The sequence below is a fragment of the Bufo bufo genome, chromosome 6 (genome assembly GCF_905171765.1).
Source record: "Bufo bufo chromosome 6, aBufBuf1.1, whole genome shotgun sequence".
NCBI lineage: Eukaryota > Metazoa > Chordata > Amphibia > Anura > Bufonidae > Bufo > Bufo bufo.
The window spans coordinates 242,600,261-242,624,432 of record NC_053394.1 but is presented as its reverse complement, the minus strand read 5'-3'; the positions used below and the strand labels follow the sequence as shown (position 1 = coordinate 242,624,432).

Genomic DNA, 24,172 nt, shown 5'->3' with positions numbered 1-24,172 from the left:
TGCCGTTCATGACCGCAGTTATATGTTCTAAAGCCCTTTTTGGCGTCTATTAGTGTGGGGGGGTTTATTTGTCGTTGTTTGGTGAAGTGAGAAAATAATTTTTTTGGTGTGTATTCATTTCCTTTCTTTTTGCTTATTTGATCTAACAGTATGTCAGACAGAGAAGTGACAGGCCTAAATGTTCCTGGCGCAGGCACAGGTCACAGACGAGTAAGGGGGTGTGGCAGCAGGGGTCACTTTGAGAAGCCCCAGCTCCCAGTGCTAGCTAGCGGTCGTGTCTTGACTAGAAACCCAGAGGTTCTTCAATGGTTGACTCGATCTTCGACTTTGTCATAACCCTTAGTTGGCATGGCCTGGGAGCAGGCCCTGTGCCCTCCCCTGTCCCCAACCTGCCTCTGTCCTTTTCTGTTCCCTCAGCCAGAGAAGTGCTATATGTTGTGGGCTCAGCTCCACTATACAGTGAGGGTGAGCTACTAGAGGACAGTCAGCAGCTACTGCCCAGCCAAGATCCAGGGGAGACATCTGCCGCTTTCTCCGGTAGGGGGGAGCTAGTGATGAGGAGAGTGGCATGGGAGCTGGTGTTGCGAGCGGTCAGGCTCCTGGCTCAGAGACCGTTAAGGAGGACATCAGTGACATGAAGACCATATTTGATGATGATGTGGTAGATCACAATTGGGAGCCGGTTGATGAAGGGGCTTCATCATAATCGGGAGAAGAGGGTGGCAGCTTGCACGTGAGCCAGTGGTGGAGCCAGCTAGTCGGTAGCGTGGCCGGTAGTCAGCAGGGTGGCAGCAGTGGGAGGTCGGAAGCCAAATGTTCCCGGGGTAGACCACCCGCTTAGCAGGAGTATACCGGCCCAGAAAGTAGTGGTGCAGGGGTTCATGGAGGCAGTGGTGGTAGCAGTCAGTCAGTGCGGAGTGTGGGGGGTAAAATCACCTACTCGGCGGTGTGGCAGTTTTTTTGTTAAGCCGCCAGGGGAGGTGAACATGTACATTTGTCGAATCTGTGGGCAGAAGGCGAAGCCCTGCGTCAACATATGCAGCATCACCATAAAGTGGCCTGGGAGAACCGTGGCTCCAATGTGGTGGTCCAGCCTTCCGTAGCAACCGCTGCGTCACCCAGTGGCATGCACCCGATTTCAAGCAGTAAATGCTCCACCACCTCAGCCGAAGGAAGCTGTCTGGCCTTCCCATCATCTGCTGGTCCTGATGCTCCTGCTCCTCCTCCTAGTCAGTCATGCCATCAGTAATCGATCACCGAAGTGATTACCAAGAGACAACAGTATGGGTGCACTCATCCAACAGCGCAGAAGCTGAAAGTGCTCCTGGCCAAGTTGCTGGTACTGCAGTCTCTCCCTTTCCAAGTAGTGTACTCTGCACCTTTCAGGGATCTGATGGCTTGTGTGAAGCTGAGGTCGAGAGTCCCAAGCCGTCATTTCTTTGCCAAAAAGGCAGTACCAGCCCTGCACACATATGTAGAACAGTAGGTGGGCCAGTCCTTGAGCCTGTCTGTGTCTGCCAAGTGTACGGCAGTGCCGATGTGTGGAGATGTACCTATAGTCAAGGACAAATATATCCTTTACGGCCCACTGGGTAAATGTTGTTCCTGCCCAGCCAAACCAGCAACTTGGACAGGTGACGCCGCTTCCGCCTCCACGTTGTCACGTCATTGGTCCTGCAACAATGTCCTCCTCTGCCTCCTCATCCTTCACCTTCTCCTCAAACTTCACTGCAGGGACAATTCACAATGCCCCACCAGCATACCAAATGTGCAGGTCACGGCGGTGTCACACTGTTCTGCATCTAGTTTGCTTGGGTGAACTGAGTCACACAGGGGAGGAACTGCTCTGTGTGCTTCATCAAGATCTCGAATCCTGGCATTCTCCGTGACAACTCAAAATCGAAACCATGTTGACCGACAATGGGAAAAACATGGTGTCTGCGCTGCCTCAAGGAGGGCTGAGCCATGTTCAATCTGGTTGCCAAGCGTTTCCTGAAGTCTTCCAACCATCTGCAAGACATCCTAAAAATGGCCAGAAAACTTTGCATGCACTTCAGCCACTTGCAAACCCTCCTTGAGCTGCAGCAGCAGAACGGCGTTCCCCAACATAGGCTGATATACGATGTTTCGACCCATTGGAAATCCACCCTCCATATGTTGGGCCTACTGTACAAACAAAGGCCATAAATGATTTTTTGATGATGCAAGCAGGCACTAGTATGCCCCTGTGTAACTTTGATGTCAGACAGTGGAAGCTCATGTTTGATACCTGGCGATTGCTAAGGCCCTTTAAGGAGGCTACTTTATTTGTCAGTCGCCAGGACTACGGGATGAACAACGTCATTCCACTGATTCATATCCTGAAAAAGATGCTGGTAAATCTGGCTAGTTAGGGGACTGAAGACTTAGCGCCCATATTTCATGTCCACATAAGCCCTGTGGGGGCTGAACTGGATGATGATGAGGAGGACAATGGAGCACAAGCAATGTGTAGCGAAATGGGTGGTTTTTCTACACAGGTGACAGGAGAGGAGGAGCAGCCGGAGGACCAAGAGAGAGATGAGGAAGACGAGGCAGATGACCCAGACACACCGTGGCAGTATGTAGTGGAGATGGAGGCAGGGAGTCCCTCCGAGTCACTAGCGCAAATGGCCCGATGCATGCTCACTTGCTTGCGTAGCGGCAGACAAATTGTCACCTTTCGGGATAGGGGTGACTACTGGCTCTACACCATGTTAGACCCTCACTACCGTTCCAAAATGGGTGCCTTTTGTACATCCGCTGAGAGGAAGGACAAACTGAAATACTATAGAGACATCCTACTGATGTAGTAGGGCTAACACACATGCTTTATGAGACGTGTTATCTAAAGTAAATCCGTTAAGCAAACACCTTCAATTGCTTTTCAATAGCTTTTGTTTCAAGATAACATGATGAGTTAAGAAATTTGAGTTAAGAGTTTGTGTGTTAACCCTGCTACATCTGTATGTAGTCAGTTGGCCGCTGCCTATCTGCACTTTCATCCATCCTTTCGCAGGTCTGAGCAGGGGGGCCCTTTGTGCTCACATTCCACTGCCATGGCTGCTGGGTGGGGGTGGCAGGAGCAGTACCAGCTCCACTAGCAGCATCCTGACTCTAGAGAGGCTGATAAGCAGCTTTCTTCACCTGCATAGTAAAGAAACTACTTACCAGCAGCTAGACATAGAGCAGAACCTGAACCAGCAGGTGGTGGCATACTTAAAGTGCACCCTGCCTGCCATTGAAGATCCGCTGGACTACTGAGCAGCCAAACTGGATTTGTGGCCACAACTGGCCGAGTTTGCCCTGGAAAAGCTGTCCTGCCCGGCCAATAGTGTGGCATCAGAGTGTTTAGTGTTTAGTGCGGTGGGGGCCATAGTTACCCCAAGGAGAACTCGCCTGTCCAACCAAAATGTGGATAGACTGACCTTTGCCAAGATGAATCAGGCGTGCATCAGCCAGGATTTCCAACCACCAATACCTGATGAATCAGATTAGATCATCCATACTGCCTCACTCAAACCTTGACAAAAATTACCAATTTCCTCTGACTACCTGCCTCAGCTACTATTCTGGTGCTGCCACCCGCCTGATGCCACACTTCTGATGCCAAGTACTCCTCATTACACCCACCATCCTCAGCGGGTACTGTTAGTGCCACCCACCTCCCCACTCTGTCACCTTGCCACTCTGTGGTCTCCTGATGCTGCTGCCACCTCCACACTATGTTACCTTGCCACTCTGTGGTCTCCTGATGCTGCTGCTGCCACCTCCACACTTTCATTGTGCCACCCTGTGGCCTCCTCCTGATGCTGCTGATGCCACCTCCAAACTGTCATTGTGACACCCTGTGACCTCCTCCTGATGATGCTGCCACCACTTCCACACTCTGTCATTGTGCCACTCTGTGGCCTCTTCATGCTGCAGCAGCTGCCACCTCCACACTATGTCACCTTGCCACTCTGTGGTCTCTTGATGCTGCTGCTACTTTAACACTATGTCACCTTGCCACTCTGTGGCCTCCTCATGCTGCTGCTGCCACCTCCACACTCTGTCATTTTGCCACTCTGTGGTCCCATGATGCTGCTGGCACCTCCACACTATGTCACCTTGCCACTCTGTGGTTTCCTTATGCTGCTGCCACCTCCACACTATGTCACCTTGCCATTATGTGGTCTCCTCATGCTGCTCCCACCTCCACACTACGTCATTGGGCCACTCTGTGGACTTCTCATGCTGTTCCCACCCTCCCCACTTAATGACTGGGCCACTATTTTGCCTTTTTGGCCTGGTTGACATAATCATTTATTTGACCCTTCTTCTGATCTGTAAAAAAAAGAAAGAAAAATGAGACACACAATGGATCCTGTCTGTGTAGCAGCTATAAGGCCTGTATGGTCCCATCAGAATTGGCTTATGATTTGGTAACCAAAAGCAGGAGTGTGTACAAAACACAGAAGACATGCAAATATTACATTCACGTGTCATCTCTGTTTTAGATCCACTCCTGTTTTTTTTGGGCATTGGCAATACTCATGGATTACTGACCAAATGCTGACTGAGTGAAAGCGGATGCTCAACAGACAGGATCCGTTTTTTGGGGGGTTATTGTTCTGACGGATCAGAGGAAAGGGAAAAATAATCAGTGACGTCAACACAAACTTACTGCTGACACCCTCTCCACTCTGTCATGGGGGGGCTCTACTTGTATAAGCGTTTAAAAGAACAGGTTCTGTACAAGTCTATGTGGAATCAGCTGACGACGGTGTAAAAGAAGTGCACTCTTTCATACTATAAAAGTATATTGGGCCTCTGCACAGTTCTTTATACCTGACACTAGCATCAACCTGTAAGGCTTATTTCACACTTGAGTTATTTGGTCAGTTTTGGCCCTGTAACTGCCCAAAGAAGTGAAGTGTGCAGTGATTCTAAGAGCGACGCCTGTCATCTGCATGCCATTCTGACTCACAGTATTGTTTCACTACCAAAGCAGACTCACTGTGCGTATTGCTGCAAGGTACAGTGTTCTTCACCACTATACAGGCTCTCCGCAGCCAGGAAATAGCCGTTTTTTAATATGATTTGCCACAAATTAATTCGGCGAACAGACCAAATCAAATTTTTTAGAAATTCACTCATCTCTACTTGTCACCACTGAGGTCAGTCATTAGCTGCCATGGCACACTTGCCCCGATCCATGCTGGAAGTTTATATTTGGGAACCAAAGTGCAGTGAAAACAATCTGGGACCTACAGAGCCTGAACCAAGCAGCCAGTGCATGTATTGTAAGTATGCTCTTCCCTTCACAGATCCTGGACAACCCTTTAAGACCTTTGAGTTCATCATACTGTGGTCTGGTCCAGAGAAGTGTTTACCCACATATGTCTCCAGCTTCCTATTTATTGTGTCTATGTAAATTAATCCTGGATTGTAATTTTTGCAAGATTTCCTAAATATAGATACGGTCATGGGGTAGATACGGACATGGGGTACCATGTGCACTGTATCATGTACACCACTTTGGAGGATATGCATCCCACTCATTTACACACTGAGTAAATCTAACACTTGGATTTATGAGCCAATAAATGGACACAATCCCCACTTTCCATTAAGACTGACTCCATGTCTTCTACTTTCTCTTAAGTATTAATCCCCATTGAATATAAATCTGTAACACCAAAAAAAAAAAAAATTATTTTGCTCTTTTCTATCTTAAAGGAATCCTGTCAGCACAAAACACAACAAGCCCCTTAGTAGCCACAGCAGAGGATGGGAGTGGTAGTGGCCTTGATGATGATATGTCACAATGTACTCCCTCAAGCCATCACTCCCTGGGGTCAGTCCAGTGAAGGAGGGAAAGCCTGTGTTATGTTGGGGTATTCCCTGTGGCTTTCAGCTCCCTGCCTGATGGTGATTTAGGGATGCACATGGTGTGAATGTCCATATGGATGCTAGGCAGTGCACATATAGGAGATGCAATGGCCAGAATGAGATGTTAAGGGAGTTAGAGTACAGGTCAGATGAAACTTAACAAGAGTTTTTATTTACTGTATGCAGTATAAAAGTTGTAGTACATCAAGCAGTAGTTTGTATACAATGCAAATTTCGTTCAGATATCTCAGCATGAGCTAAGCAGATGAATATGGCATTGGTCCTCAGATTACTATGGCTAAAATATCTCCTATAGGGATCTTTGACAACTGTGGCTTTTGTGTCCACTATTCTGTGATGCATGAGGCATCTTAACTTTTTATCCCTCTGCAGTAGCAGGGTCTATATCACCTTGAATTACCTTGCTCTCTCTCTCTCCCTCTCTCTTTCTGTAGCCATGCAAATCTTCCTCTTTTAGTTCTTGCCTGCTTGCATCTCCTAGAGCTTGTATAGTTGACCTAGGCTCCAGGGCTTGGAGCTGGAGTATATGGTAGAGGAGCACATGGAGACTGCTCCTTCTTTATCCCTCTCTACAGTTGCTTTGTCTGTAAAACTTCTGAAGCCAGGGGGTGGAGCCAGCCCACACTCTGCACTCTAACTCTTGTCTTGCCTGCATCAGTTTTCATCCCCCCCTGTTGTCCTTTCCCCCCCAACGAAAATAACTGAAACCTGATGGAACTGACAAATAAAATGGATCAGTTTTTTTTTCAGTTTTTCTGTTCCTTTGATGGAAAGGAAGTACGGAAAAAACAAAGCCTCTGACAATAAATCATCACTGCTATAATATGTTTGTCTTTTTTAACACTAAATTATTTTTCATTACATAGATTTTTCTGGCCATGGTACCTTGCTATTTTTGCTATACATTATTTATATGGTGTGAAACCTTGACAGATCTCACACAGGTTAGAGGCAAGGAAGGGGTGGATAGTGTGGTCCACACCCCTATTCCACCACAGGTGAGACCAGCTGGAGGTACTCAGGCTGGCATAAAGCACCTCCCAAGGTGTCAGTAAGTGGGGAGTGTGTTACCTGTGGACAGAGGCCTGGAGGCTCTGTGAATGTGGTCTCAGCTGGGCAAGGCTGAGGGACCAAGAGGCTGGGAGATAGCCTAGACTGACTTTGCTACAGCCTGGAAGTGAGCTGGACTACTGGCTAAGAAAGCCACACCTGAAACAGTGTGTGAACTGTGAGAAATACTTTAGGTGAATCAGGTTATTATATGTTTAGTTAGAGCCAAGCCGGGCAGGTGTTTGTTTTGTATTATGTTTTGTTTTTGCTGAGGTGCTAAATAAAAGCAATATTTGTACCTTAAAACTTGGTGTCCGTGAATAGTGATGGCCAGTTCGCCGTGTTCGCCCGCGAACACATGCGGGCTGCCATCTTAAATCACAAGTCCGGCGATGCACAGGTAAGTCCGAGCCGGTCTGAAACAAATGCGGTCACCGGGAGCAGGCAGTTCCGAGAACAGCCGCCAGGGGCCTTCATCGGGCTGTTCTCGGAACTGCCTGCTCCCGGTGACCGCATTTGTTTAAGGCTCGCGGCGCAGGCACAGGTAAGGACTTACCTGTGCATCACCGGACTTGTGATTTAAGATGGCAGCCCGCATGTGTTCACGGGCGAACGCGACAAATTGGCCATCACTGTCCGTGAAGACATGTGTGGTTGCAACCCTCGAAAAAGAGCTAACCCCCCACAATGGGAAGTAAAGTAATTAACTATAAACTAACGCAAAGTACTGTAAAACTTGAATGGAATGCTAAAATGAACAAAGCAAGGCTGGGTTCATGCTATGTTTTTGCCCCCACTGGCTTTCCACTGTGTTTGAAAATTGTATTAAAACATATACATGATGGGGACACTCACTTCAATGAGACAGAGTCTAAAGGACTCATCTTTTAATTGCCAATTAATTCCAAAGTGTTTCTCAAAGAGAATACTAGACCACTGTTTTCAAGCCCCCACTTTTGTTCTATTTAAATCCACTGAATATTCAGATTTTTTTTCTATATAAATAAATAAATAAATAAAAAAGGAAAATGTATGGCAGCACCAATTCACAACATTAATAACAGGTGCTATGTCCAGGGGTGTCACTGCTTACCCAAAGAATATAGACGGAAACAGACAGCACTTCCAGTAGAAAAAGTTGTGGTTTATTAGGCCACAGTGGCACAGTGAAGCAATGTTTCGGCTCAAAACACAGAGCCTGAGCTTGCGAAAGGCTCTGTGTTTTGAGCTGAAACATCGCTTCATTGTGCCACTGTGGCCTAATAAACCACAACTTTTTCTACTGGAAGTGCTGTCCGCTTCCATCTAAATAAATAAATAAATAAAAAATAAAAATCTAAATCACCATGCATGGAAGGGGTATAAGATAAAACAGAAGTCATTTATAGTGTAATCCTTAAAGTGTAACTGCAATTTAACTACCAAAGATGAAATTCCTAACATATGTGATGCTGAAGGGAAGATATTCATGAAGCTTTATTTTTCAGTTAATTTTACCTTTCTGATTTCTGTATTCAGCCCTTAGCAACCCTATTCATCTGTGCCTCTATTTCAGCATCTTCCTAAAATGGCCTCTGCTACACTTCCTGTGGTGATCTTTGCCATGTCCTTGAACCCATTCTGTATTTCCCTCACTTCCCATAACCCCTTGCTCTCCTTACATGAATTAGCAGGACCAATCAGAATGCAGATAACTTCCCCCAGTACCCCAGAGCAGTGTGTATCCTCTCACATACAGCTAACCAGAGACAGACAAGACCAATAAGAATGCAGAAAACTTCCCCCACTACGCTAGAGCAGTGTGTATCCTCTCACATACAGCTATCCAGAGACAGACAAGAGCAATAAGAATGCAGATGACTTTCCCCACTACCCCAGAGCAGTGTGTATCCTCTTATATACAGCTAACTAGAGATTTTATTATGTGGATCACAACACTGATGATAATTTCACATTTCTATATATTTTTTTACTATCTTTTTTTCCTCCTGTCAGCTCTGCAGCTGCTCCCTCATTCTCCTCCACACTTACAGGGGGAGGGGGGGGCTGCTTTAGATGCTCATAAAGCAATAGAGCAATAAAAATGCTGAAAACCTCCGCCACTACCCCAGAGCAGTGTGTATTCTCTCACATACAGCTTAACCAAAGACAGACAAGATCAATCAGAATGCAGATAACTTCCCCCACTACCCCAGAGCAGTGTGTATCCTCTCACAGCTAACCAGAGACAAGCCCTGCAATTACATGAAATCAGTAAGAAGTTATTTGAGCCTCTTAATAGTCTCATTAAAGTTTTTTTTAGGAACCATTTTATGGTGTGTATATATAGTGTATTAAATAACTTTTATTATTTGATTTTTAGGGGGGAAGATAAAAATAAAAATTCAATTTTTACATTATTTTGTGAATTTTTTTTTTTTTTTACGGTGTTCACTGTGTGGTAAAAATTATTAGATTTTATTATGTGGATCACAACACTGATGATGATTTCACATTTCTATATTTTTTTTTTACTATCTTTTTTTCCTCCTGACAGCTCTGCAGCTGCTCCCTCATTCTCCTCCACACTGACAGGGGGAGGGGGGCGGGCTGCTTTAGATGCTCATATCTCTGGTTTCGTACCAGCTAGAGATATAGGCTTTGCATTTTTTTTTATTCTGATATTCACACGCTTTCAGACAATACCAGAATGACATCAATATGTTCAGTCCAGAGGAAGATATCACTGATAGAATTAGGGATGCAGCTGAATGTGAAATTAAAAGCGCGTTATACCTGCATGTTTTCTAGCTGCTACCATTCAGAAGATATCACCATCTAAATGAGCCCTCCCCCTCCACATTCTGTTGGAGCCCAAGCACTCAGGGCTGTGCTCCTCATCCCAGTGCTCTCTCCGTCTCTTGTTTATATCAGACAAGTCTTTAAGAGGAGAGGCCTGCTCAATATAAAAGTGGCATGCATTTCTGGGTGTTATTATATGAGGTAAAACTGAAAAAGATTAAATTATAAAGCACAAAAGCATTTATAAAGCAGGGTCTACTATACTATTAGGGTATACAAAAATGAAACGGCAGTTACACTTTAACACTGCATAGGGATAAGTAAAGGGATGTATTTATAACACCCCTCAGTAGAACTGTTTCCAAATTCACTGTAAGGGACAAGAAAGAAAAAGTAAGGTCAAATATATTCCATCCTATGTTTGTTTTTGTTTTTTGCATTAACCTAAACTGAAAACTGAAAAGTAGTGTCTGTTATGGAATGACCTGCTGAATGCATCAATATAAAACAGGCTGTTGGTTACTATAGCCTGTAATACGTCAATGAGCTCCAGACTGCTTACTGTTATACAACAACCTGAGCATCCTGACAGAATTTTAGGGCTAGCATGTGTATTATTGGAAAACATAATAGCAATGGAAATGGTACTATTACTAGAATGTGACACAGTTTTGACATGCTACTATGGAAATCAATCCATTCTAGTGTATAATTAGGATAAAATATAGAGTTGAAGTGCTTTGTAAGAAAGAAGATGGTAGTCAGTTACAGATAGGCAGTCAATGAATGTGAATTATACAGCTCCTTTTTTTTTTTGTAATGTTTGTGTAAAGAATGGAGGGGAATGATATATTGTCCCCCTGCTAATTGGTTTTCTTTAATCTAAAATTACAATTACAAAAAAAGTATTAAAAAACACATGGCCAAAATGAAGAAAATGTCACACATTATCATTATTGAGACTGTCTATTAAGCATTGCAGCTATCCATACTCAGCATATTCAAACAAACAAGAATGAATAGCACTTGTCATTTACAAGATGCTAATGTACAGTATACAGTTGCAGGAAAAAGTATGTGAACTCTTTGGAATTATATGGATTTCTGCACAAATGTGATCTGATCTTCATCTAAGTCACAACAATAGACAATCACAGTCTGCTTAAACTAATAACACACAAATAATTAAATGTTACCATGTTTTTATTGAACATACCATGTAAACCTTTCCCAATGCAGGTGGAAAAAGTATGTGAACCCTTGGATTTAATAACTGGTTGAACCTCCTTTGGCAGCAATAACTTCAACCAAATGTTACCTGTAGTTGCAGATCAGACGTGCACAACGGTCAGGAGTAATTCTTGACCATTCCTCTTTACAGAACTGTTTCAGTTCAGCAATATTCTTGGGATGTCTGGTGTGAATCGCTTTCTTGAGGTCATGCCAGAGCATCTTAATCGGGTTGAGGTTAGGACTCTGACTGGGCCACTCCAGAAGGTGTATTTTCTTCTGTTGATTTACTTCTATGCTTTGGGTCGTTGTTCTGTTGCAACACCCATCTTCTGTTAAGCTTCAGCTGGTGGACAGATGGCCTTAAGTTCTCCTGCAAAATGTCTTGATAAACTTGGGAATTCATTTTTCCTTCGATGATAGCAATCCGTCCAGGCCCTGACGCAGCAAAGCAGCCCCAAACCATGATGCCCCCACCACCATACTTCACAGTTGGGATTGAAGGGTTAAATAGAATAAGCTATATGATCTGTATGCGGGACAGGATGCTGGGTGACATCATTCTAGAGGGAGAATATGTTTACATTAGCCTTATGTCCATATAGGGAATAGAGTCTTCCCAGCAACAGTGAATATGTGAATCATATCTGTTTCCAATATGTGTGGAAGAATGTCTATAAAGATGCTGGATTCCTAGAATTAAGGCAGAACGGTTTCAGAAACACGCCTGTGTGTATCTTATTGAGACCAGTTCTCCGGGTACCTGTCTGTGACAAACAAAGGAAGAACCAGGGTGCATTAAGAAGCAGATTTCTTTCAGGGATGAGGTTTTACGTTCAATAAGTCTTTATTGAGATTTTTCCATTTATCCAGAATAGTCATAGATATAATATATAAAAAATCAGTGCAATAACATCCATACATCACAGTATAGAATAACAATATGCAGGGTAGTGCGTTGTATAAACATCGAGATGCAATATCATGTTGCCTGAGGTGTCCAAAACTGGCAGGATAATAAATCTAGGCAGACTTTTGACATAAATGTAATAACATTGAAAATAGAAAATAACTAGAACATAAGAAAAGAAAAGAAAAGAAAAGAAAGGCAGAGAGATTTACATTAATCTTACTGTCGTGGTGTGTGTGTCGTCTGATTTTAATGAGCATTGTCAGTGTAACATATGTTGAACATGTATAGCCATGTAGGTCCAACGTGATCCTAATTAACTTTCAGGAGAGAGGTTGGTCCATTGTGCCCATTCTGTTTCAAACCTACCCAACATGAAATTTTTGTGGGCCAACATTTTTTCGTAGGATCTAGTAGTGTCCACAGCATTTATAATTTCTTGTATCTTCGGGATCGTTGAACTCTTCCAGTACCTGGTAATGGCTAGTTTTGTAGCCAAAAACAAGTGCATAGATATAGTTCTGAATTTATATGGGATTTCGGTAAGGTCTATAAATAATAAAGCTAGAGCCGGGTCTCTGTTTAGCTTGTGACCTGTTGCCCTTTCGACTAGTTGAAAGACACTAGACCACAATTCTCCCAATAGGGGGCAGTCCCAAAGTATATGTAGTAGGGATCCCTTGCCACCGCATCCCCTCCAGCACAGCAGTCCCGAGCCCGGAAAAATACTATTTAGTCTCAGAGGGGTAAAATACCACCTAAGTAATGTTTTTGAATATGACTCTAAATGTGATACGCATTAAAATCTCTTGGTCGCAAAATTTATAGCTATGGACCACTGTGCTGGGGAGATGCCACGTCCCAACTCCAGTTCCCATGACAGAATGGGAGCTGTTTTAATAAAGGAATTCTTTCTGCCCAGAAAGGCGTAGAGTGGGCGGACTCCTTTCCAATTGGACTGCTTCAGGGTCCACTGATTCAGGAGCTACATGTGTACATTTACTGTTAGTGTAGGGTTAGAGGATAATAAGTGACGGATTCTCAGATATTTATAAAAATCTCTCTTATGTATCTTAAATTGGTTCTGCAGGTTCCCAAAGGAGTTCAGGCTTGACTGAGAAAGCAGATCCGCAACCACTACCACCCCTCCCTCCTTCCACCCTGTCAAAGAGAGATCAGGAAGAAGGCATTGCAGCGCCTCTATTGGGGTCTTTTTTGCTATGGAAGCTGCTACACCCTGACCGTTTTTATGATATTCTCTCCAAATATTTAGAGAAGTGGAAAGTAGATACGGGAGGGGATATGACGAAATGTCTCCAAAAAGGGAAGCTAGTAACATAGCTTTTAAGTTATGAGTTGGGGCAAGTGTTTGCTCAATATGGACCCAATGCTTGGGGTTGTCAGAGGTCCACCATTCTTTGAGTTGGTGTACTCTGGTAGCTAGGTAATATTCGTGAATGTTTGTCAGGCTTAAACCACCAAATTTTTTAAATCTGGACATAACCGACCTAGCAATGCGGGGGGGACCTTTTTTTCCAGATGAATCCATTAAGCAATTTGTTCACGGTATTAAATAAGGACTTAGGCAATTCCAGTGGGAGGATCCTGAACAGATAGAGAAGTTTGGGGAGCACATGCTGCTGGAAGGCCGCCAGCCTGCCAAGCCATGATATTTCTAATTTTGCTATATTTCCTAACTCCTTTTGGAGTTCCAGGAGGAAGCTGGGGAAGTTGGCATCATATAGTTTTTGTATAGTGGGAGTGAGTTGGACTCCAAGGTATTGGACACCAGAGGACTGCCAGTCCCAAGGGTAAAGCTCTTTTAGTTGCTTTAGTGTTTGCTTTGGGATAAAGAGGGGAAGTGCTTGGGATTTTCCCTCATTGAGTTTGTAATATGATAGGGAGCCATAATCTTGAATAACCTTTCTCACTTCTTGTAATGACCGGACAGGGTTGGTCAAGGAAAGGATAATATCGTCTGCGTATAATGAGAGAGTATGTTGCCTGTCTCCAATTTGTACCCCAGAGATGTTCTCAGCTTGTCTTATAGCCTGCGCCAGTGGTTCCAGGGATAATATAAATATTAACGGGGACAGGGGACATCCCTGTCTAGTGCCATTTGATAGACTAAAGGGGTCCGACAAAACCCCATTAGCTAATACCCGAGCTGCGGGGCCCCTGTATAGTGCTTCTATGGCCCTTATCAGGTCGGCAGGGAATCCCATTTTATGGAGTACCGAGAAGGCAAACGACCAATTCACCCGGTCGAATGCCTTCTCAGCGTCCAGGGTGAGAAACACCGCAGGCATTTTCAGTCTATTAACTCTATCTAATAGGTTAAAAACTCTCCTGGAGTTGTCTGTAATCTGTCTACCCAGGACAAACCCTACCTGGTCGGGAGCTACTAAGGATGGGATGATTGCTGCAAGTCTGTTAGCTAATAACTTGGCGTATATTTTTAGGTCGGTGTTGAGGAGGGATATAGGCCGGAAGTTTTGGGGGGTCGTTGGTTCTTTGCCCGGTTTTGGCAAGGTGACAATAGTTGCCTCTAACATTTCTTTAGGCATGTGTCCGTCTATTGATATCCTTGATAAAGACAAGTGAAGATGTGGGCCTAAAAGTTCAGAGAAAATTTTATAATAGGAGTTAGACAGACCATCTGGTCCAGGGCTTTTGTGGTGAGGTAGCTTTTTAATTACACCCAATATCTCCTCAAGTGTGATGGGCTGACATGTACGTAGCTTTTGCTCCTCAGACATGGAGGGTAATGAGAGGGAGTCAAGAAAGTTGTTAATGTCACAGCCTGTGGGTTGGACCACTTCTTTGTTTTCCGCTAAGTTATAGAGGTTGGAGTAGAAGGTCATAAACCTATTAGCAATCGCTTTTGGATCATAAATTTTGTGGGTTTTAGAGGAGTTCCAGAGGTAAGCAATACGGGAGTTTTGGGTTCTATTTTTAATTCTATTTGCTAATAATTTCCCCGCTTTGTTCGCCTGGGAATAGTACATGGCCTTGACTTTTTTAAGGGACAATTCATATTTATGCAGCATGTGCTCCCCCAACTGTGCTCTAAGGGAGCGAAGCTCCTCTGAGTAGAGAGGAGAAGGGGATGATTTGTTCAGAATTTCAAGGGCACGGATTTTATTCAATAGGTATGTGGTGTGGAGTTCTCTTTTTCTTTTGGCCTTGTGTCCTATCTTAATAAAGACACCTCTGATATAAGCCTTATGTGCTGTCCAAACAATAGAAGGATTGTCCACAGAATTCACATTATTTAGAAAGTATTCAGACAATGCCTCTGATACTTCTTTCTGACAATCTGAATTTGCAAGCAAATAGTCATTTATTCTCCATGTCGAGTTCGGGGGGCGGTTATACTGTTCTGAAATCATCACCGAAATGGGGGCATGATCTGACCATGTGATTGTTCCTATTTCGGATCTTGTGATATTTGAAAGAGAGGTTCTGTCCACTAACACCAAGTCTATGCGGGAGTAAGTAAGGTGAGAAGGTGAGAAATACGTATAGTCTCGTTCCGTGGCATGATGTAAACGCCAAATGTCATATAGGGACATTTTGGACAAAAGGTTCATCAGTGTGTGGGGATTCCGTCTCATAAGAGAGGAGGAATCGATAGAGGCATCAGGAACCATGTTGAAATCGCCACACATGAGGACCCTTCCTTGTTGCACAGACTGGACTTTATTGAATAAATTTTGCAGGAAGCGCTGGGAGTGCGCATTAGGTGCATATAGGCCTACTAAAGTGTAGAGAATGTTATTTAAATAGCAAATATGTATAATATACCGCCCCCCGGAGTCGACAATGGATGACACAGCAGAGTAGGCTACAGTGTTCTTAATCGCCAGCAATACCCCCCTTTTCTTTTTGGTACAGTGGGCCTGAATGACCACTGGAAAACACCTATGTTTGATGCGCTCAGCATCTGTGGCTAGTATATGCGTCTCCTGGGCGCAAAAAATGTCACACTGTAGGGAGAGGGCCTCCCTCCACATCAGGTTGCGTTTATAAGGGCTATTGAGCCCCCTAACATTTAGGGAACTGAGTTTTAGTACCATGGATATTCTGTATTGCTATAGACGCAATAGAAGTAGTGAAGTGGAGGGAGGCGCAGATCCAACCACAGTGAACACACATAGTGCAAATGTAGTTTAGACATAATACTCTGCCAAAAATAAATAGAGATAGAAAACCAGAACTGAAAAGCAAATAACCTGAAAAGTGACCGAGGGGTCACAACAAACATTGCCCCAATGAAAGGACAAAATGGGGAAAGGAAAGTATGTAAGGCACATATATGCACCTCGGCATCAGTAGGGGGAAGAGTCCTGCCAAATGCCATAGTGGAGAACTTGAGACTATTGCTCCACAGAGGTAATATCATATTCAACCCCTTTATTGCGTTTTCTTCCTTCTCCTATTTTCCACCAGCTGCCATTCTCCCTGTGAATGATGACGTCTAGGAGCATCAGAGTCCTGAAAGGGTTCCACTGTGATGTTCCAAGATGCGATGGTCGCTTTGCCTTCAGCCACTGACCGGATCACCACAAAGGAGCCGTCCTTATGGATCAGGAGCTTGACGGGGAAACCCCATCTGTAAGCAATGGAGTGTGCTCTCAGAGTGGTAGTGATGGGTGCTAAAGCCCTTCGGAGTTGCAGTGTCGCCGCTGAGAGGTCCACAAAAAGCTTTACCTCCGCAAATGGAGTAGGTAGGGCCTCCAATTTCCTCGCTGCTGTGAGGACTTGTTCCTTGATGTGGAAAAAGTGTACCCTGGCCAGTACATCTCTTGGGATATCATCCGGCAGGTGTTTGGGCTTCACAATTCTGTGCGCCCTATCGATTATAAGGTCTCGATCTGCACAATTGGGTAAAAGCATTTTTATCAATTTCTGAATATATGCTGTCAGCTCAGGTGCAGTAATCTCTTCTGGGACCCCCCGCAACTTAAGGTTGTTCCGGCGGGAACGGTCCTCCATGTCTGCAATCTTCGCCTTAAGCTGAGTGACCTCAATAGAAAGGAGTTCATGGGAGTCTATCAGAGTGTTATGGGAGGAAGCGAATTCTCCCATTTTTGTTTCTACATGCTCCATTTTGTCCCCCAGCTCCTTGACAGTGGTCTGAATCGGTACAATCGACCGTGATATTTGTGCTGTTATGGAGTGGTGAAACGCCAGCAGCATGTCCTTTATTAAGGTTCCTGAAGCTGGTTGGTCTGTTGTTTGCAGGCCCTGGAGCGCTTTATGTATAGAGGGCATGTCTGGCTGGCCCTTGGGGGAGGATGCGCACTCACCGGAGTCACGGGGACCATGGTGTCTCGGCCTTTGTTTATCCGGACTGGCTGTCGGTGATGCTTGTGCAGTTGTGTTTCCAGGGCGCGCGGGAAGTGTCTCCTCCGTCCGCTGGTGAGATCCAGGTGATGTTGCTGCAGGGAGAGACTCCACTGGGGAGGATCCGGAGGGATACTCAGTCTGCAGGATGTAAGCAGGTGAGCGCGGGCCCGTTGATGATCCAGGGCTGGAGCCAGGCGTGCTCCATGCGCCGTCGCCACCGGCGCCATCTTTAATTTTTTCATGTGCAAAGAAAAAGTCGAGTTTTCCTTGCTGCTTCACACTTTTCCTGCCTCTTGTCATCATGGAGGCTTAGGGTAAGCGTCTGGGAGTGAATCGATACTGATTGGGTGATTATTGGTGGGGTTTAGCAGGTCTGAAACGCTTCGGTGGAGCAGGAGCTCAGTCTCAGGCTGCCATCTCACTCGGCTGCTTGGCCACGCCCCTCTCAGGGATGAGGTTTTGATGTTGGTGTGCTGTGCCTCTTTTTCTCCACATATAGTGTTGTGTGCTTCTTCCAAACAACTCAACTTTGGTTTCATCTGTCCACAGAATATTTTGCCAGTACTGCTGTGGAACATCCAGGTGCTCTTGTGCAAACTGTAAAAGTGCAGCAATGTTTTTTTTGGACAGCAGTAGCTTCCTCTGTGGTATCCTCCCATGAAATCTATTCTTGTTTAGTGTTTTACATATCGTAGATTCGCTAACAGGGATATTAGCATATGCCAGAGATTTTGTAAGTCTTTAGATGACACTCTAGGATTCTTCTTCACCTCATTGAGCAGTCTGCGCTGTGCTCTTGCAGTCATCTTTACAGGACGACCATTCCTAGGGACAGTAGCAGCAGTGCTGAACTTTCTCCATTTATAGACAATTTGTCTTACCGTGGACTGATAAACAGCAAGGCTTTTGGAGATACTTTTATAACCCTTTCCAGCTTTATACAAGTCAACAATTCTTAATTGTAGGTCTTCTGAGAGCTCTTTTGTGTGAGGCATCATTCACATCAGGCAATGCTTCTTGTGAGAAGCAAACCCAGAACTGTTGTGTGTTTTTTAAGGGCAGGGCAGCTGTAACCAACTCCTCCAATCTCATCTCATTGATTGGACTCCAGTTGGCTGACACCTCACTCCAATTAGCTCTTGGAGGTGTCATTAGTCTAGGGGTTCACATACTTTTTCCACCTGCACTGTGAATGTTTACATGGTGTGTTCAATACAAACATGGTAACATTTAATTATTTTTGTGTTATTAGTTTAAGCAGACTGTGATTGTCTATTGTTGTGAAGATCAAATCACATTTTATGACCAATTTGTGCAGAAATCCATATCATTCCAAAGGGTTCACATACTTTTTCTTGCAACTGTATATAATGTAAGCTGAGATACGTATTATATACTGTATTAAAACATATGCAATAGTTTCCTGATAAATGGGGAGTTACACTTCTAGGAACTCGAACCTATTGAACAAAAAGAACGTTTCTAACCATTCTGCCAGGAGAGATGTTGTAGCTTTTTTTTGCTGAAGTCTATAGGAGTTTTAGAAAGAGCAAAGGAGGCTTGCTTGGCCTTTAAAGTAATCTTCCTCCATTCTCTTCTTAGGGTCTCCTTAATGAAGTGTTCTGACTACAATAAGATTATAGAACGTTATTCTGAACTCACCTTGCTGAACAAAGGCTCCATATACAATCCATATGGCACTATGCAGTGTAGATGAAGTGGATGCACTTGCTTGCGAGGCACTCTGAGCTCTAACTGCTTGGATGCGGTTCAAGACAAATATCAGCACGCCAACTACTGGTATAACTGCAGCAATGCAAGCCCAGACCGCAAAATCAAATGGTGCAAAGAGTGAAAAAATATTTATTCTTTCCTCAGGTTTTTTGATGAGAATTCCTACTGAGTAATCCAGGTAACGTTTGCTGAAATCCACCACGCTTTCCCGCTCTGGTGTTATTGTGATTGCTGACACAGCAATGTCTGCTCTCTAGAAAAACAATTGCATTGATTAAAATACATAAGCCCACTGACACACTGTTCTATGCATTGAACTGAAGGGGATTCATTTATACTCTAATGAAAGAAAACCAATTAATGTATCTATAAATCTACATGTTTCTCTTGGATAAAGTAAATTAATACTGATTGAAATGTAATCTTATAGTATAAAAAAATATATATTATGGAGAAAACTATCAAAATGAAAGACATTACAAAAATGAAGTGAATTGTAGGTTTTATGGTTATGTATGATAAATCACTGATTAAGGGTACTTTCACACTTGCATTAAACTTTTCCGGTATTGAGTTCCGTCCTAGGGGCTCAAGTTTTATCCTAATGCATTCTGAATGGAGAGCAATCCATTCAGGATGCATCAGGATGTCTTTAGTTCAGTCACTGTACGGTTTTTGGACGGAGAAAATACCGCATCATGCTGCGGTATTTTCTCCGTCCAAAATACCGGAACACTTGCTGGTATTATTTTCCATTGAAATGCACATTAAAGGGTTTTTGTCACCTGAAAAATGGGTATTAAGCTGGCTGACATTAGCTAATGTCAGCTGAACATAACTATATTAGTGCCATGTCACTGCCTAAAGCCTTTATTGAGAAAAATGAACTTGTATAATATGCTAATAAGCCTCTAGGAGCAGTGAGGAAGCCAAGCAGCTGCCAAACGTTCCTCCCTCACTGCGCCTGCGCCAAATACTGAACGGCGCAAGATTTCCACTGCAGACACGGCCGGTGGGAGAACACTGCTGCCCTGGCCCTGTCAATCAAGAGAATAAGGGCGTGAAAAAAGGTGGGCAAACTGAGCCTCTAGGAGCAGGTGCAATGCCCCCCCCCCTGCTCCTAGAGATTCATTAGCTTTTTATAAAAGCTTAATACCCATTTTTCAGGTGACAGAAACCCTTTAATGCCAGATCCGGCCCCAAGTGTTCCGGAAAAACTGATCCAGTTTTGCAGTCTGCGCATGTGCAGACCTTTTAAAAATGTGAAAAAGATAAATACCGGATCCGGAACTGCCTCCCGGAATCCAACAACGCGAGTGTCAAAGTACCCTAACTCATGTTTAACACAACTTGTTTCCAATGAGCCACAATTTTCAGAGTTATGCTTGTTGTCAGTGAATGAGCATGTTCCTGTTTAAATCTGATACATATAAAACTAACACACTGTGCAGATAAAAACTTGCTATAATGTTTTCATCTCCTTTCCCTGACAACAAACAAATCTTAAAGGGGTTGCCCGGGTACATCATATAAACTGTAGTGAAGGTAATCTTCTTACCAGCGTCTGTATTGGTGAGTTATCCCCTCCCTTCTGATTCTCAGCTGTGTCATGTGACTAGCGATCAGACTTTCCAAATAAAACAGCATCTTATGAGTGGACAGGAAGTCAGTTTCTCTATGCTTTACTATGGGAGCCTCAATGTCAGTCTCCTAGGAATAAATAGAGAAGTAATTGACTTCTTGCCTTGTGTCAGTTGGGGATGCTGGAGTGCTGGTTCACATGATACAGCTGAGTATCAGAAGGGAGAGGACAAATCAAATATGCAGTCACTGGTTAGAAGCTACCTTCACTACATGTTACATCATGTCTCTTTCTAGCTTGTGGTAGTGCTTCTTAAAAAAAAAGACTTGTGACTCATTTTGGAATATAAGTGTGTTGAAGGCATTTAAGTGTAATATCAACTTCAAGTCTGTGATCATTTCTAATTTTGTTTAATGTTAAAGGGGCTGTCTAGGATTATAACAAAAAATGGCTGCTTTATTCCAAAAACAGCTCCATGGGTTTTAGCTGAACTCCAATGAAGTGAATGGGGATTATCTGTAATGCCACACCCAACCAGTTTTGGAAGAAAGCAGGCATCTTTCACTGGTCCTGGAAAGCCCCTTTAATACTTCAGGCTCATTATATTTGACTCTTAGAGCTTATAAGAATGAACAGAGCCCAACGTTTGGCACCTTATCAGGGAATTAATTTGCACCCCCTTTGTAATTTTAATTTGTATAATAAAAAGTGTGTCCAATCTCAAAACTATTAATAGAGGACTAAATTATGTTTACCTTATTAATGAGTTCTCCTATCATACCATTCCAGGAGCCATTGGAAAGGGAATGTCCATATTTTCCATCAGGGACTTGGTAGATTTCATATTTAAAACCAAGATTTTGAGATAATGCATCCAGGACATCTATTGAAAAACCTTTATATTTTTTTGGTTGACCAAGTATATTCTCTGCAACCATTACAAAAGGTTCCTCCTAAGAAAATATAAATAATGAACAGTTAATCAATCCCAACACTACTGTCAAGGGTATGTTTCCTCATTCAAAAGTAGCATGCATATATTATTCATATATTCCATATTTGATTAATAAACCACACTCGTTTTCTCCACAAATCCATTTTATCTTTGTTAGCATAGATTATTTTTAGTCACAGAGCAAAATGGAATAAATGTACTAGTAGGTAGACAATTCTGAAAATGTAATTGTGGACATCTTGGGCTGTCCTTAGGACGCAATTAAAAATGTATACCTACTATGAGCAGGCATAGATTGTGATTATTATTTACTCCATTTCATGTTGTGATTCATAATAAACCTGTCAGTGGTAAGCGGTGAGAAAGGTAGAAAGGGTGAAACAATTTTTGTGCAATTATTGTGTGTGCTAAAATATACTATTTCTCAGGGTGTCTGCTGCTGTTCCAATATGCTCATCTTTGGGAACTTAATGAGAAAAGCAGATGCTAAAGGTTGACGTCTAAAGATATGTTTATATTGCTCATGTGTATATACAGTATATATAGATAGATATTTAGATATAGCTACATTTTATTGGAATGGAAGATAGCCTAGAACAAGGGTCAGTAACCTTTGGCACTCCAGCTGTTATGAAACCAGAATGCTCCCTTCACTTGTATGGGAGTTCTGAGAACAGTCAAGTAGGTATGCAGTATGCATGCTGGTACTTGTAGTTTCACCATAGCTGGAGTGGCGGAGGTTGCTGATCCATGGTATAGAAAGTATCAAAAGTGGTTGGTTCTCCCAATTCTTCTCATAAGGGAACACTGCCGTCAGTATGCACCATGAATACAGATGTGCTTTCACAAGAGTGCATTGGCTGAAAATCCTTGTCCTACTTAAAAAATAATATTATTGTGTGAAACTTAAATAAAAAAAAGTAGACATAATAGGTATTGCCACATCTGTAATGACCTCTTTGAAAATATCACATGACCTAAGCCCCCCCCCCCCCGTAAGAGAATAAAAATAAAAACGGTGTCAAAAAGCCATTTTTGTCACCTTACATCACAAAACGTGTAATAGCAAACGATGAAAAAGTCATACGCACCCCAAAATCATACCCAACCTTCATCTCATTCCGCAGAAAATAAGACCTTACCTAAGACAATCGCCCAAAAAATAAAAATAAAACTATGGCTTTCAGATTATGGAGACACTAAAAAATCTTTTTTTTTTTTTAAATGCTTTATTATGTAAAATTGAACAATGCAGTGTGCCCCTACAGCAGTTTACGACCATATATGGGGTGTTTTTTGTAAACTACAGAATCAGGGTGATAAATATTGAGTTTTGTTTGACTGTTAACCCTTGCTTTGTTAGCGGAAAAATATGGATTAAAATGTAAAATCTGCCAAAAAAGTGAAATTCTGAAATTTCATCTCCATTTTCCATTAATTCTTGTGGAACAACTAAAGAGTTAACAAAGTTTGTAAAATCTGTTTTTAATACTTTGAGGGGTGTCGTTTCTAAAATGGGGTAATTTTTATGTGGTTTCTATTATGTAAGCACCACAAAGTGACTTCAGACCTGAATTGGTCCTTTAAAAGTAGGTTTTGGAAATTTTTGGAAAAATTTCAAGATTTGCTTCTAGACTTCTAAGCCTTTTAATGCCCCCCCCCCAAAAAAAAATGGCATTCAATAAATGATCCAAATATGAAGTAGACATATGGGGAATGTAAAGTAATAACTATTTTTGGAGTTATTACTATCTTTTATAAGTAGAGAAATTTTAATTTGGAAATGTTCTCATTTTTAAAAAAAAAAATTGGGAAATTTTGTATTTTTTTTAAAATAAATCAAAATGATATTTTTAAAAAATTTTTTACCACTGTCATGAAGTACAATATGTGATGGTGATGGATCATGTGATGGACCATGTGATGAGCGCATTAACGTCGCCACAGGTCCTTTTGCTCACAGATGAAGACAGCAGAGAAGCCGGGCTGTGCGAACAAGTGGATTAAGGTGAGTTAAATTTTTTTTATTTTTTTAACCCCTCCAGCCCTATTGTAATATGCATTCTGTATTAAGAATGTATTATTTTCCCTTATAACATGGTTATAAGGGAAAATAATAGCAATCTACACAACACCTAACCCAAACCCGAACTTCTGTGAAGAAGTTCGGGTTTGGGTACCAAACATGCCGATTTTTCTCACGCGCGTGCAAAACGCATTGAAATGTTTTGCACTCGTGCGGAAAAATCACACATTTTAACAGGGGTTCAATTTTTTTTAAATAAATTAACTCACCTCATCCTCTTGTTCGCACAGCCGGCATGTCTTCTTTCTTCTTCTTTCAGGACCTGCAAAAGGACCTTTGATGACGTAATCGAGCTCACATCAGAGCAGGCCCTGCTGAATGAAGATAGAAGGATCTTCTATCTTCATTCAGCAGGACCTGCGCTGAAGTCACAGCGCTCACCACTTTGACATCATCAAAGGTCCTTTATTTTCCTTTATAACCATGTTATAAGAGAAAATAATAAAATTAATAGAACACCTAACCCAAACCCGAACTTCAGTAAAGAAGTCTGGGTTCGGGTCTGGTACCACATTCAGTTTTTTCTCACGCGCGTGCAAAACTCATTGCACTCGCGCGGAAAAAAATGCACATTTGAAC

General features: G+C 42.9%; 1 protein-coding gene across 1 annotated transcript in view; it reads right to left on the bottom strand.

Annotated features, from left to right (window-relative positions):
• GRID1 (glutamate ionotropic receptor delta type subunit 1) overlaps positions 1-24,172 on the bottom strand; it is a 1,665,856-nt gene that overhangs the window by 260,675 nt on the left and 1,381,009 nt on the right. Inside the window, exons 10-11 of the mRNA XM_040434606.1 lie at positions 21,308-21,505; positions 18,899-19,223 (exon numbers count right to left, since the gene is read on the bottom strand). Coding sequence (XP_040290540.1) covers positions 18,899-19,223; positions 21,308-21,505 — 523 coding nt within the window. The remainder of the gene's footprint in view (positions 1-18,898; positions 19,224-21,307; positions 21,506-24,172) is intronic.